The sequence below is a fragment of the Xyrauchen texanus genome, chromosome 14 (assembly GCF_025860055.1).
Source record: "Xyrauchen texanus isolate HMW12.3.18 chromosome 14, RBS_HiC_50CHRs, whole genome shotgun sequence".
In the NCBI taxonomy this organism is placed as follows: domain Eukaryota; kingdom Metazoa; phylum Chordata; class Actinopteri; order Cypriniformes; family Catostomidae; genus Xyrauchen; species Xyrauchen texanus.
The window spans coordinates 20,610,540-20,624,102 of record NC_068289.1 but is presented as its reverse complement, the minus strand read 5'-3'; the positions used below and the strand labels follow the sequence as shown (position 1 = coordinate 20,624,102).

The window sequence follows — 13,563 nt, the reverse complement described above, 5'->3', positions numbered from 1 at the left end:
GCTACAACACGGTGACCGGCGGACAGCCGGAACTGCCTAAGGAAAACGCGGGTCCGCTCGTAAGAGGACCGTATCGCGGAGAATACACACAGGAGGAGTCTGCTTAGGAGTCACCCTGTGGAGCACCTATTCCAGTACAGTGTAGATTTGAGTACCCGCAGTGGATTGGGTCGGCAAGTTCCTCCGCCGAACTGCGGACCCATGAGGGCTAGGGAGGAATCGACCAGGGATTCGAGTTGAGTGGAATCTCCTGGGAAAAAATACGCACAGTTTTACCTCAACCGAGGGAAAGGGCGCTATATGCAAGCGATTCACCCGGCCAGCCCATCAGCGTGTTACCGAGTTCTGCTGGCTCGGACCTGAGAAAACACGGGATGAAACTGACTCAACCCTGAGATTATAATATCTCGTAAAGGTGTTGGGTGTTGCCCAACCCGCTGCTCTGCAAATGTCTTCCAGGGAGGTACCCCTGGCCAGTGCCCACGAGGACGCAACACTCCTTGTCGAGTGAGCTCGGCCCCACAAGGGGGGGGGCGGGCTGAGTGTGATAAGCCAATGAAATGGGGCTGAAAGCTCTGCGTGCAGTCCAGATAGGTACGCAAAGCACGTACCGGACACAGCAACGACGGGGCTGGGTCTGCCTCCTCCCGGAGCAGCGCTTGCAGGTTCACTACCTGGTCTCTAAAGAGAGTGGTAGGAACCTTGGGCGCGGTCTTAGGATAACATGAGCCCGGTCGCGGTCTTAGGATAACATGAGGGTCTGCCGGACCGAACTCCAGGCAAGTGTTGCTGGCAGAGAACGCTTGCAGGTCCCTGACCCTCTTGATGGAAGCGAGCGCGATCAGCAGGGCAGTCTTAAGAGAGAGGGCCCTGAGTCCAACTGATTCTAGCGGCTCGAAGGGAGGTCTCTCTAGGAACCTGATGATTAAGTCGTGCTTACCAAGGGACTTGCCATCTACTGCGTCGTGGTGGGCCGCGATAGCAGCAACATACACTTTCAAGGTGGACGGGGACAGCCTCCCCTCCAACCTCTCCTGCAGGAATAGGAGCACTGACCTAACTGCGCACCTCTGTGGATCTTCAGCCCGGGAAGAACACCAATCTGCGAACAAGTGCCACTTCAGGGCGTAGAGCTGCCTGGTGGAAGGGGCTCTGGCTTGGTTGATCGTATCTACGACAGTAGATGGTAGGCCAGCTAGATCTTCTGCGTCCCTTCCCGGGACCAGACGTGGAGTTTCCAGAGGTCTGGATGCGGATGCCAGAGCATCCGAAGAAGGTCCTTCCTCAGGGAAATTTGCCAGGGAGGGGCTGTCGCGAGGAGTACCAATATGGAGCCACTAGTGTGACTTGCTCCTCATCCTCCCTGACCTTGCACAGCACCTGTGCAAGAAGGCTCACTGGGGGAAATGCGTTTATCGGGATTAGTGCGGCCCGCTTAACGGCCTACCATCTGGTCCCTCGAGCTCCCCGACATTGGATGATGACATCACCGCTGCATCGGAGAGTGTAACAGCGGCGTCGGATGCGGATAACTCACCTGGGCCGCCACCTTTTGGGTCCCCGCCCAGTCTGAGCCTGACCCTCGAAGGTCCGCTATGCTTCCCCGGGCTTAATTGATTCCGCGGGCATGTGCGCCGCTCACAGCCGCGCCCCCCCCCGGATCCCTTCCCGGACGTGCATGACGAGCTGAGCAAGCCCAGCTTCCTCGCTCCTCCACTCTTGCTACCCTTGGTGGTAGAACGGTCCCAGACTGCTCCCCCCTGCACGCCATGGCCCCCTCCTGCAAGTCCACCGGACCAGGGCACTCCAAAATCTGCACTTGGGTAGTCCTGCTTTTGATGTGCTGCAGAAACCGCACTCAAACAGGCGATGGCCACTCCGTGGTCCAGAAATGCAACGATGGACAGGCAGTACAGGAGGCAGACAAAGCACGCTTTCTCAAACGTCCCCGTCTCCCAGTTCCGTCCATTCGGCGATGCCACTTGACGACTTCGCCCAGCAGTCCTCAGTGGTGAAGAAACAGACAAAGGCTATTTTCACACATCTTGCCCTGACGCAAACCTGCCGCCAGGGGCCATGCCCTGTCTGCTCACCGAGGGCGTCCTCCTGCGGCTTTCAAGGAAGAAAGAAAGTGGTGCTCCGCCTCAACTAACAAGTGAGTGGGCCCAGCTCTCAGTCGAGCTCCCCGCGGAAGTTGGACACCCATCATCTCACGGACCCCCTTGAGGACCCAGAAGGCTCGCAGGCGCCCCTGAGATGACCGACCCAGAGACCGAGACAGTAGCTCCGGAGCTGGTAAGACCACTCCGTCCCCCGGTGGAGGGCCGGAAGGAGAATAATCAAGGATGCGATAGAGCCTGTCCCTCCAACCGAAACGAAGAAGAGTTTCTACAGCCCTTACTTCGTTGTACCCAAGAAAGGCGGCGGCTTACGACCGATCTTGGACTTGCGAGTTTTCAATCGGACCTTGTCCAAACTCCCATTCAAAATGCTCACCCAGAAACAAATTCTATCTGGCGTCCGGCATCTAGATTGGTTTGCAGCGATAGACCTGAAGGACGCGTACTTCCACGTCTCGATTCTCCTTCGACGGCCAGGCATTGTAGCGTGGCCACATAAGGGGAAGCTTTTAAATAAGGTTAATGACAAAAAACTAAGTATGATTAGTCATTATAGTCTATTAGTGGTATTTTTTTCCCCTGTATTCTGTATTTGCCTCAGCTGTTGTGTATTTGTCCCCGATTTCTGTTCGCGCGAGAACTTCTCGTGAATTCGATTCACATGATTACTTGCCACGTAAACAGGAAGAGACTGTGACTTTCTATATAAGGAACCGGTATGCCGGTCTTCGGGGGGGGGGGGGTACTACCATTCACAAAACTTTTCATTCATTCGTTGGATTATTAATGTTGACTGACCTGGAAGCGCTGGGTCGCCGTTCCTCTAAGAGTATTTTCGTTTGGCTCGCAGCCTGGATTACTTTTATCAGAGGACATAAGCCAGTCATCTGCTTCACTTGATCCTGCTCACGGACTACACAATTTCCGGTGAGGCTGATCTGAACGCTGTCATTAACTCTGTGCACGCTGGATGACACTGTTACACTCACATACACCTTGCCTTGTATTATTGTAAATGTTATTTTGGTTTGTAAATACACTTGGGTTGATTGTTTATTCATCAGTGTTGTGTAATACTTTTTTTCTACGCTGTAGCCTATAGAAACGGGACATTTGTTCCCATTATTTTGTTATACTCTACTTTATTATATTGTTGAGTGTTACATAGTGGTGGCCCGTACGGGGACTACGTTCCGTTTCTTTTTGTTATAGTGTTTTTTTGTGTGTCCATAAATATGGAGGAAGAGACACACGTAAATGGAGTAATTAATCAGAATCTAAATACTGATGAAACTGATAATGATGTAAATGAGTTAAGGTGTAGCTCTGATGAAGCTCAAGCGGCTGATTTCACTGTAGGCCCATTTGTTACCAGACGTAATCCGACAGGTGAAATAACATCTATGCTGAGTTCAATGTATATTTCTGATGATGATGATGCTGATGATGATGATTATGATGAAAGAGAGGTAGTGAATGTAAATGTTGTACAAACAATGCAAACAGAGGTTGATAAACTTAAGGTGGATTTATTGGCTCTTAGTGCAAAAATGCAACATAATGAACAGGAGTTAAAACAGTCTGTAGATAGTTCCCTTAATAGAGAAACCAGTTTCCGGGAGGCAGTGGACGCTGGCTTAGCAGATTTAGAAGATCATTTCCAGAGGTCTTTAGAGAAGTTGGAGAGAGCGGTGGTTGACTGTTTCCTGTGGAGAGATGCCAGATGGGAGAATCAAATGAAAAAGTTAAGATTCACCAGTACCCCATCACGTTCTCAAATGCAGACCTTTTACCCTGCCCCTTCCCTATCTACGGTGAATGATGTGAAAACTCCCGTACCAGTAACAAGAGTTAAAGTCCCCCCTGCTACCAGAGTCAACGCTACCTATGATGTCACGGCTGGAGCTCAACTATCAAACATGGCTCACCCTTTAAGTAAGCCCAGTATATCATCTTTCTGTGGGAGACCCCCGATCCGTCTGGAATTTCCTTCCTTTGGTGAATCTTGTGAGACGTCAGATATACTCCATTTCGTCGAACAAGTTGAAAATTATCTGGCTATTAGACCCTGCCTGGTGTGGAGCTCGTTGGCACACTGAGTACAATGCTCAAAGGACCCGCTCAGAGCTTGTGGAAGGCTGAAAAGAACAAGATAAATGATTGGCAATCTTTCAAAAATGCTTTTATGTCTGCGTTTCTCCCAGAGGATTACCTCACGGAAGTGGAAACAAATTGAGATCACTGGTGCAGCAACCCAGTCAGCGTTTGAGAGATTTCGCCTATAATTACCGAGCCCTCTGCCTCAAATGGAAGCCAGCTATCACAGAAGAGGAGATGGTGAGCAGAATCCTTAATAACATCAACCCAAGGGTGGCGGGCTGTCTGAGAGGGACGGTGAAATCTGTGGAACAGTTGGTGAAGGTGGGCTCTATGGTGGAGAAGGACTGGATGGGAGCAAAAGATTACTGGCAGAAAGTGGGCAAATTGAACGGTAAAGAAACTGCGACTAAAAGACCACCTGAATGGAATACCTCTAAAAATCTAGCAGGATTATCCATTGCACAACCCCACCCTATGACATCCCTATTAGTAGTGCCAATAACTATAAAAGGACAAGAGGTGAAGGCGGTGCTGGATACAGGGAGCACATACACCCTTATTCAGGAAAACCTGTGGAGACAGTTAGGAGGGGAAGCGAAACCTGACCCTCCAGGCCCTCTTCAACGGTTCATTATGGCTGATGGAAAAATGCACCAGGCGATTAACAAGAAAACAGTCTGTTATGAGTGGCATGACAAGGTATGCAGGTTGGATACCTATATAATGAAGGATGCTCACCTGGCCTTTCCCCTTATAGCTGGTCTGGACTTCCTGAGAGCTGCTGAAGCCATAGTGGATGTAGGACAATGGAGATATGGACTGAAAATAGGCAAAGGATATATTTATCATCCATTCCTAACTGCACTGATAAATCCGGTGCTGTCTTCACGTCTGATGGGTGAAAGCATAGGCACGACTGCTGCTGTGAGTCTCTATTATGCCTTACCTCCAACCTGGAATCCACCCATATATGACTTACACACACAAGTTGTTCCCAGCTGGGACTCCGTCAATCAGGAGGAATTAAGGAAGCTGATGGATAATTGGCCTTGTACCACCTCTCAAGTCCTGGGAAAAACATCTGTGGAACAGCACAAAATTATACTTTCTGACAAAATGCCCATGAGATCCAGAGCTTATAGGGTCTCACCATTCAAGAAAAAGATGATCGATGGGCAAGTAGAACAAATGCTACGAGACCATATCATCGAGCCTTCTTTCTCTCCTTGGTCATCACCTGTAGTCCTGGTCCCCAAACCTGATGGTTCCTACAGGTTTTGTGTGGATTATAGGAGGCTTAATAGTAAGACCATCCCTGATGCTTATCCGATGCCAATAATCCACGACATCTTGGAATCCATGGAAAGTGCCTCCTGGTTCAGTACATTGGATTTGCAGTCAGGATATTGGCAGGTAGAAATGGAGGAAAGAAGTAAAGACAAAACAGCCTTCATCAGGAGTGGAGGTCGATCCTGAAAAGACCAGAGCGGTTGCTGACTACCCTCCTCCCAAAGACATTAAAGCCCTCCAACGCTTCTTGGGATTAGCCGGGTGGTACCACAAGTTCATTCCCCATTTTGCCGACATCACAGCTCCGTTAAATAACATGAAAAAGAAAGGAGTAAAGTGGGATTGGACTCCTGAGTGCCAAACCAGCCTTGAGAACATCAAACAAATATTACAAGACCCACCTGTATTGATGCAGCCTGACCTCAATCAACCTTTCCAGGTACATACAGATGCCAGTGATGTGGGCTTAGGAGCCATTATCACCCAGCAAACTCCTGAGGGGGAACAGGTAATAGCTTATGCATCACGAACCTTGCGTGGACCTGAGGTGAATTATTCAACGGCTGAAAAAGAGTGTCTGGCGGTGGTCTGGGCGGTGGAAAAATGGAGACATTACCTTGAAGGACGACAGTTTGACATTTACAGCGATCATGCTGCCTTAACTTGGGCCTTCAATAGCCCTAAAACCTCCTCTCGGCTGAACCGGTGGACTCTTAGGCTGCAGCAATTCATCTTCCAAGTACATCACAGGAGAGGATGTCTGAACCTGGGACCAGATGCCTTGTCACGAGCCTGTGAATCTAAGGAAAGAGAAAGTGTGCACTGTATGGCCAATATATACTTTATTATATTGTGGAGTGTTACAGCGTATCAGTACAAAGTCCTCCCCTCCGGCCTGTCTCTGTCCCCTCGCGTCTTCACGAAGGTCGCAGAGGCGGCTCTGGCCCCGCTCCGAGGAGCTGGCATACACATACACAATTACCTTGACGATTGGCTCATTCTGGCCTCCTCGAGGGAATTACAATGCGCACACAGAGACCAGGTGCTCAAACACCTCGGCCGTTTGGGGTTTCAGGTCAACTGGGAAAAGAGCAAGCTCACCCCGGTCCAGAGCATCTCTTTTCTCGGTTTGGAGTTAGACTCAGTCTCAATGACAGCACGTCTCTCCAACGAGCATGCTCAGTCAGTACTGAAATGCCTCGCTTCCTTCAAGCCAGGCGCCGTGGTCCCTTTAAAACGTTTCCAACAGCTCCTGGGGCATATGGCATCCTCCGCGGCGGTCACGCCGCTGGGGTTGATGCATATGAGACCACTTCAGCACTGGCTCCAGACTCGAGTCCCGAGACGAGCATGGCGCCGCGGCACCACAACGTAAAAGTTACCACTGCCTGCCGCCAAGCCTTCAGACCCTGGACAGACCTCTGCTTTCTAAGGGCAGGAGTACCCTTGCAGCAGGTGTTCCGATGTGTTCTGGTTATGACCGACGCCTCCAAACTGGGTTGGGGCGCTGTGTGCAACGGGCGCGCAGCCGCAGGCCAGTGAAACCGAGGCCTGCTGCGCTGGCACATCAACTGCCTAGAGCTGCTGGCTGTTTCTCTTGCACTGAAGAGGTTTCTTCTGTTAGTTCGCAGCAAGCACGTCCTAGTCAGGACAGACAGCACCACGGTGGTGGCCTACACAAACCACCAAGGCGGAGTACGCTTCCCTCCACATGTCACAGCTCGCCCATCGTCTCCTCCTTTGGAGCCAGCAGTGAATCAAGTCACTGCGCGCTACTCACATCCCCGGTCAGGTCTGGATGACGACATCGCCGCTGCATCAGAGAGTGTTCAGGCATCTGATGCTGAAGACCTGACCGGACTCCCGTCCTTGGGTCAGCCCGCCCAATCAGAGTCTGACGCGCAGATGGCCGACACGCTTTCCTGGGCCACTTTGAATGTTGGGCTGGACTGGCTAGACTGGAACCCTCCGTCCTCCCCCCAACCCTCACGGCTTGATGATTGGTACCTATGCTCCGGGTGCTGCTCCCAGCCACGCCTGTCCCTGGTACCTTTCTTCCCGGAAGTGCATGACGAGCTGACGTGTTCGTTGAGGGCACCTTTTACCTGCCCGGAACCGACCTCCTCGCTCATCCACACGGCGGGGCGGTCCACGGGTACACTGAGGTCCCTCAGGTGGACAAGGCGGTTGCGATTCACCTGTGTCCCAAGAATGCCGCCACCTGGTGGGACCGCCCGGTACTCCCCTCCAAGGCCTGTAGGACAAAGTCGTCACTGACTATGAAAGCCTACAGCGCCACTGCACAGGCTGCCTCCGACTTGCATGCCATGGCTCTCCTGCAGGTACACCAAGCCAGGGCACTCAAAGAACTGCACCAGTGTAGTCCCGATCCTGACGTGCTGCAGGGACTGCGCTCTGCCACCGACCTCACTCTCAGAGCTACGAATGTCACAGCGCAAGCACTCGAGCAGGCGATGGCCACCCTCGTGGTTCAGGAAAACCACCTGTGGCTGAACTTGTTCGAGATGCACGACGTTGACAAAGCCCGCTTTCTCAATGCCGCCGTCTTCCATTTCGGTCTCTTCAGTGACACTATCGACGACTTTGCCCAGTAGTTTTCGGCAGTGAGGAAGCAGATGGAGGCCATCTCTCACATCATGCCACGCTGTCGCAGTGCAGGCCGCCCCCCCCCCGTCTGCTCGCCGTGGGCATCCCACTGCAAAGAAACCACCGGCAGCTCAACCTGGGCCCAGCTCACAGCCCCAGCGTCGAGTGCCCTGCAGGCGGCGTATGCCCCCCATCTCCAGGACCTCTTCTAGGGCCTGTAAAACCCCTAAACGCTCCTGAGACGGTGCACCCAGGAAGCAAGACGTTTGCCCCAGAGCTGATAGCAAGCCACTCCGTCCCCCGGTGGTGGGCCGGAAGGAGAATCCTCAGTTCTCCCTTTTTCTTTTGCCGCACCCCCTTTGGGCTGCAGTACCCAAATTATCAATAAAAGAGCAATTCCATCACTTCTTGGGTCATCACACTGGAGCACGCCATTCTCACAGCACCTCGGCACCAAAACTTTGCAGTCCCAGCTCCCTGGACGCGGCCATCTCGCCTCTCGAGGACGTCCCTATAGGACCCCCTCATTTGTCTACAACCCGCCCCCTGCTGGGTGTGCGGAGATAGGTAAGTGCTTTGAGTTTTTTCTCAGCTGGTCAGGACCATCCGAATTGGCTACGCGATTCAATTTGCCAGGCTGCTGCCTCGTTTCAGCGTTATTCGCTCCACTCCAATGCACGACGAAAATGCAAGAGATTGGCACTCTGCTACTCAAGGACGTAATAGAGCCTGTCCCTCCAGGCCAGATGAAGAAGGGTTTCTACAGCCCTTACTTCATCGTACCCAAAAAGGGAGGTGGGTTGAGGTCAATCTTGGACTTGCGAGTTTTCAACCAGACTTTACACAGACTTCTGTTCAAAATGCTCAGGCAGAGGTGAATTCTAACCTGCGTTCAGCATCAAGATTGGTTCGCGGTGGTAGACCTGAAGGACACGTACTTCCATGTCTCCATTCTGCCTCGACATGACACTTCTTATGGTTCACGTTCGACGGCCAGGTGTATCAGTACAAGGTCCCCTTCGGCCTGTCCCTGTCCCCTCGCATCTTCACCAAGGTTGCAGATGCAGCCCTTGCCCCGCTATGGGAAGTGGCCATCTGCATACTCAATTACCTCATCAACTGGCTCATCCTAGCATGAGAGAGTTGCTATACGCCCACATGGACCAGGTGCTCGTGCACCTCAGCCGTTTAGGACTTCAGGTCAACTGGGAAAAAACCAAGATCTCTTTTCTCGGTTTGGAGTTAGACTCAGTATCAGTGACAGCGCTGTCAGTGATCTCGCTTCAAGCCAGGCACAGCGGTTCCTCTCAAACGGTTCCAGAGGCTCCTGGGGCATGTGGCATCCTTGGCCGTGGTCGCGCCGCTCGGGTTGATGCATATGAGACCACTCCAGCACTGGCTTCAGACTCGAGTCCCGAGATGGGCATGGCGCCATGGCACATACTGTGTGTTTATTACACCTTCCTGCCGTCAGACTTTCAACCCTTGGACAGACCTCTGTTTTCTACGGACAGGAGTCCCCCTACAGCAGGTGTCCAGATGTGTCGTGGTCACCACAGACGCCTCTCAACTGGGTTGGGGTGCCGTGTGCTACGGGCATGCAGCCGCTGGCTCCTGGACGGGGCCCCGCCTGCATTGGCACATCAACTGCCTCGAGTTGTTGCCTATACTCCTTGCCCTGCAGAGGTTTTTCAGGGCAAGCACGTCTTGATCATTTCAGACAGCACCGCCACGGTAGAGTACATAAATTTCCAAAGCGGCGTATGCTCCCGTCACATGTCACAACTTGCCCGCCATCTCCTCCTTGCGACTGAGGTCGCTGCTCGCCACTCATGTACCGGGCGACCATAACACGCCGGCGGACGCGCTGTCACAACAGGTCTTGCTCAGCGGAGAGTGGAGGCTCCACCCCCAGGTGGTCCAGCTGATTTGGGGGTGCTTCGGCAGGGCACAGAAAGATCTCTTTGCCTCCCAAGACAACTCCCACTGCCCGCTCTGGTACTCTCAAACGGAGGCCCCTCTCGGCCCAGACGTGCTGGCACACAGCTGGCCCCGGGGGCTGCGCAAGTATGCATTTCCCCTAGTGAGCCCTCTTGCACTGGTGCTGTGCAAGGTCAGGGAGGATGAGGAACAGGTCACCTTGGTGGCTCCTTATTTGCCCACCCGGACCTGGTTCTCAGATCTCATGCTCCTCGCAACAGCATCTCCCTGGCAAATTCCCCTGAGGAAAGACCTTCTTTCTCAGGGATGGGGCATCCTCTGGGACCCACGCCTAGACATTTGGAATCTCCGCATCTGGCCCCTGGATGGGACACGGAAGGCTTAAGCGGTCTACCACCTGCAGTCGTAGACACAATCATCCAATCCAGAGCTCCCTCTACCAGGCAGCTTTATGCACTCAAGTGGCGTCTGTTCGCAAATTGGTGTTCTTCCAGATCTGAAGACCTGCAGAGATGCGCAGTTTGGTCAGTGCTTTCATTCCTGCAGGAGAAGTTGGAGGGGAGGCTGTCTATACACTGACCTCCCTGTGTGTGTCTGAATCTACAAAATCCAACCCTCTTTCAATCAGAAACATCTCAAACGGCTCATTTCTACATATGACCTCCATCCCTCCTCTTGTCTTCTTAGAAATGTAGTTTTGAACTAACCCATTCTCTTCCTGATTTCAAGGATGCTGTCACCATCTGTACATTGGGCAGTGGCACAGCTTTCGGGGAGTCTATTCTGGACAACACGCCACGCCACCATCGTCACCCGAGCGTTTAGTGAACTACTGCGGATTGAGCAGAGGGAGTTCAGGAGCCTATGTGAGGTACAACAGACCTCTGAGCACTGACGTTATACAGTACAGAAATAAAACTCTTGAATGTTTCCGGCAGTGTGTGGTAGCATGTCTCACTTGCCTAACTTCTAAATTTGGATAAGTTTTATCCATAAACAAACACTCACAATTTTTCTTTATGAAAAACTTAAGTTTTTGGGGGAACTGTGTTTTATGTGTTTGCTTTTAAATATACTGATCAAATGTACAGAGGACTTTAGAGCCGGATTGTCACTGCTTTCCCACTTCTAGCCAGCAGAGGGCAGTACAACACAGGTTATGTTTTCTTTGGCAGATGTGGTTGACTCTCTGTAAAACATTAAATTAATTTTAATTTACGTCATTAACTTACATTATTACACTAAATAATGCTTATGAGATATTTAGTTAATTTTAACTCAAATATGTGGAAAATGACCTACTCTTGCTATTTCTGGAGACTCACTTTGCTCACAGACATGAGTCAAGTCAAGTCAAGTCAAGTGGTTTTTATTGTCGTTTCAACCATATACAGTTAGTACAGTACACAGCAAAACGAGACAACGTTCCTCCAGGACCATGGTGCTACATAAAAACAACAAAGGACCAACATAGGACCACATGAGACTACACAACGAAATAAAATACCTATATAAACTACCTATATAAAGTGCACGTGCAAACATGTGCAAAAAGTACGGGACAGTACAACAAATTACTGACAATGAACAGGACAATAGACAGTGCAGCGCCGACCAGTACTCAGTAGTGCAAAAAGATGACAGTTTCTAAAAATGTAAACATAACATACTATGAGATAATGTTCTATGCACATAGCAGTTATTGAGGTAGCAGACAGTTATAAAGTGACAGTAATTAAAGTGCAACTCAGGACACGTGTGTGTCAAACCAGTCTCTGAGTATTGAGGAGTCTGATGGCTTGGGGAAGAAGCTGTTACACAGTCTGGCCGTGAGGGCCCGAATGCTTCGGTACCTCTTGCCAGACGGGAGGAGGGTAAAGAGTTTGTGTGAGGGGTGTGTGGGGTCGTCCACAATGCTGGTTGCTTTATGGATACAGTGTTTTTTGTAAATGTCTTTGATGGAGGGAAGAGAGACCCCAATGATCTTCTCAGCTGTCCTCACTATCCTCTGCAGGGCTTTGCGGTCCGAAACGGTGCAAGTCCCAAACCAGGCAGTGATGCAGCTGCTCAGGATGCTCTCAATAGTCCCTCTATAGAATGTAGTGAGGATGGGGGTTGGGAGATGTGCTTTCCTCAGCCTTCGAAGAAAGTAGAGACGCTGCTGGGCTTTCTTGGTGATAGAGCTGGTGTTGAGGGACCAGGTGAGGTTCTCCGCCAGGTGAACACCAAGAAATTTGGTGCTCTTGACAATCTCCACAGAGGAGCCGTCGATGTTCAGCGGAGTGTGTTCACCTTGTGCTCTCCTAAAGTCAACAACCATCTCTTTTGTTTTGTCGACATTCAGGGACAGGTTGTTGGCTCTACACCAGTTCGTCAGCTGCTGCACCTCCTCTCTGTATGCTGACTCGTTGTTCTTGCTGATGAGACCCACCACGGTCGTGTCATCGGCGAACTTGATGATGTGATTCGAGCTGTGCATTGCTGCACAGTCGTGAGTCAGCAGAGTGAACAGCAGTGGACTGAGCACACAGCCCTGGGGGCCCCAGTGCTCAGTGTGGTGGTGGTGGAGATGCTGTTCCCGATCCGGACTGACTGAGGTCTCCCAGTCAGGAAGTCCAGGATCCAGTTGCAGAGGGAGGTGTCCAGGCCCAGCAGGTTCAGCTTTCCAATCAGGTGCTGGGGAATGATTGTGTTGAATGCTGAGCTGAAATCTATGAACAGCATTCGAACGTATGAGTCCTTATTGTCTAGGTGGGTGAGGGCCAGATGGAGGGTTGTGGTGATGGCATCGTCCATTGAACGGTTTGAACGATACGCAAACTGCAGTGGGTCTAGTGAGGGGGCAGCTGGGTCTTAATCTGCCTCATGACGAGCCTCTCGAAGCACTTCATGATGATGGGTGTAAGTGCGACGGGACGGTAGTCGTTGAGGCAGGACACTGAAGACTTCTTTGGCATGGGGATGATGGTGGTGGCCTTGAAGCACGTTGGAACAACGGCGCTGCTCAGAGAGATGTTGAAGATGTCGGTAAGAACATCTGCTAGCTGGTCTGCACATCCTCTGAGCACTCTGCCAGGAATGTTGTCTGGTCCAGCAGCCTTCCGTGGGTTGACTCTACGTAGAGTTTTCCTCACATCTGCCGTGGTAAGACAGAGCACCTGGTCGTTGGGAGGAGGGGTGGACTTCCTCGCCATCACGTCGTTCTGCACTTCAAACCGAGCGTAGAAGTCGTTCAGCGCATCTGGAAGGGAGGCATCTTTGTCACAGGCAACTGATGTTGTCCTGTAGTTGGTGATGGCCTGGATGCCCTGCCACATGCGCGCGTGTCACCGCTGTCCTGGAAGTGACTGTGGATTCTCTGGGCGTGTCGCGCTTTGCCTCTCTGATTGCCCGTGACAGTTTGGCCCTAGCTGTTCTTAGGGCTGCCTTATCGCCTGCTCTGAAGGCGGAGTCTCGGGACCTCAGCAGCGTGCGCACCTCCGCAGTCATCCACGGCTTCTGGTTG

At 51.7% G+C, this 13,563-nt stretch overlaps 1 protein-coding gene across 1 annotated transcript in view; it reads left to right on the top strand.

Annotated features, from left to right (window-relative positions):
• The first annotated feature begins 4,454 nt into the window (after positions 1–4,454).
• rapgef4a (Rap guanine nucleotide exchange factor 4a) overlaps positions 4,455–13,563 on the top strand; it is a 96,145-nt gene continuing 87,036 nt past the window's right edge. The window contains 4 exon segments of the mRNA XM_052141762.1: positions 4,455–4,541; positions 10,788–10,861; positions 10,863–10,929; positions 12,318–12,340. Coding sequence (XP_051997722.1) covers positions 4,455–4,541; positions 10,788–10,861; positions 10,863–10,929; positions 12,318–12,340 — 251 coding nt within the window.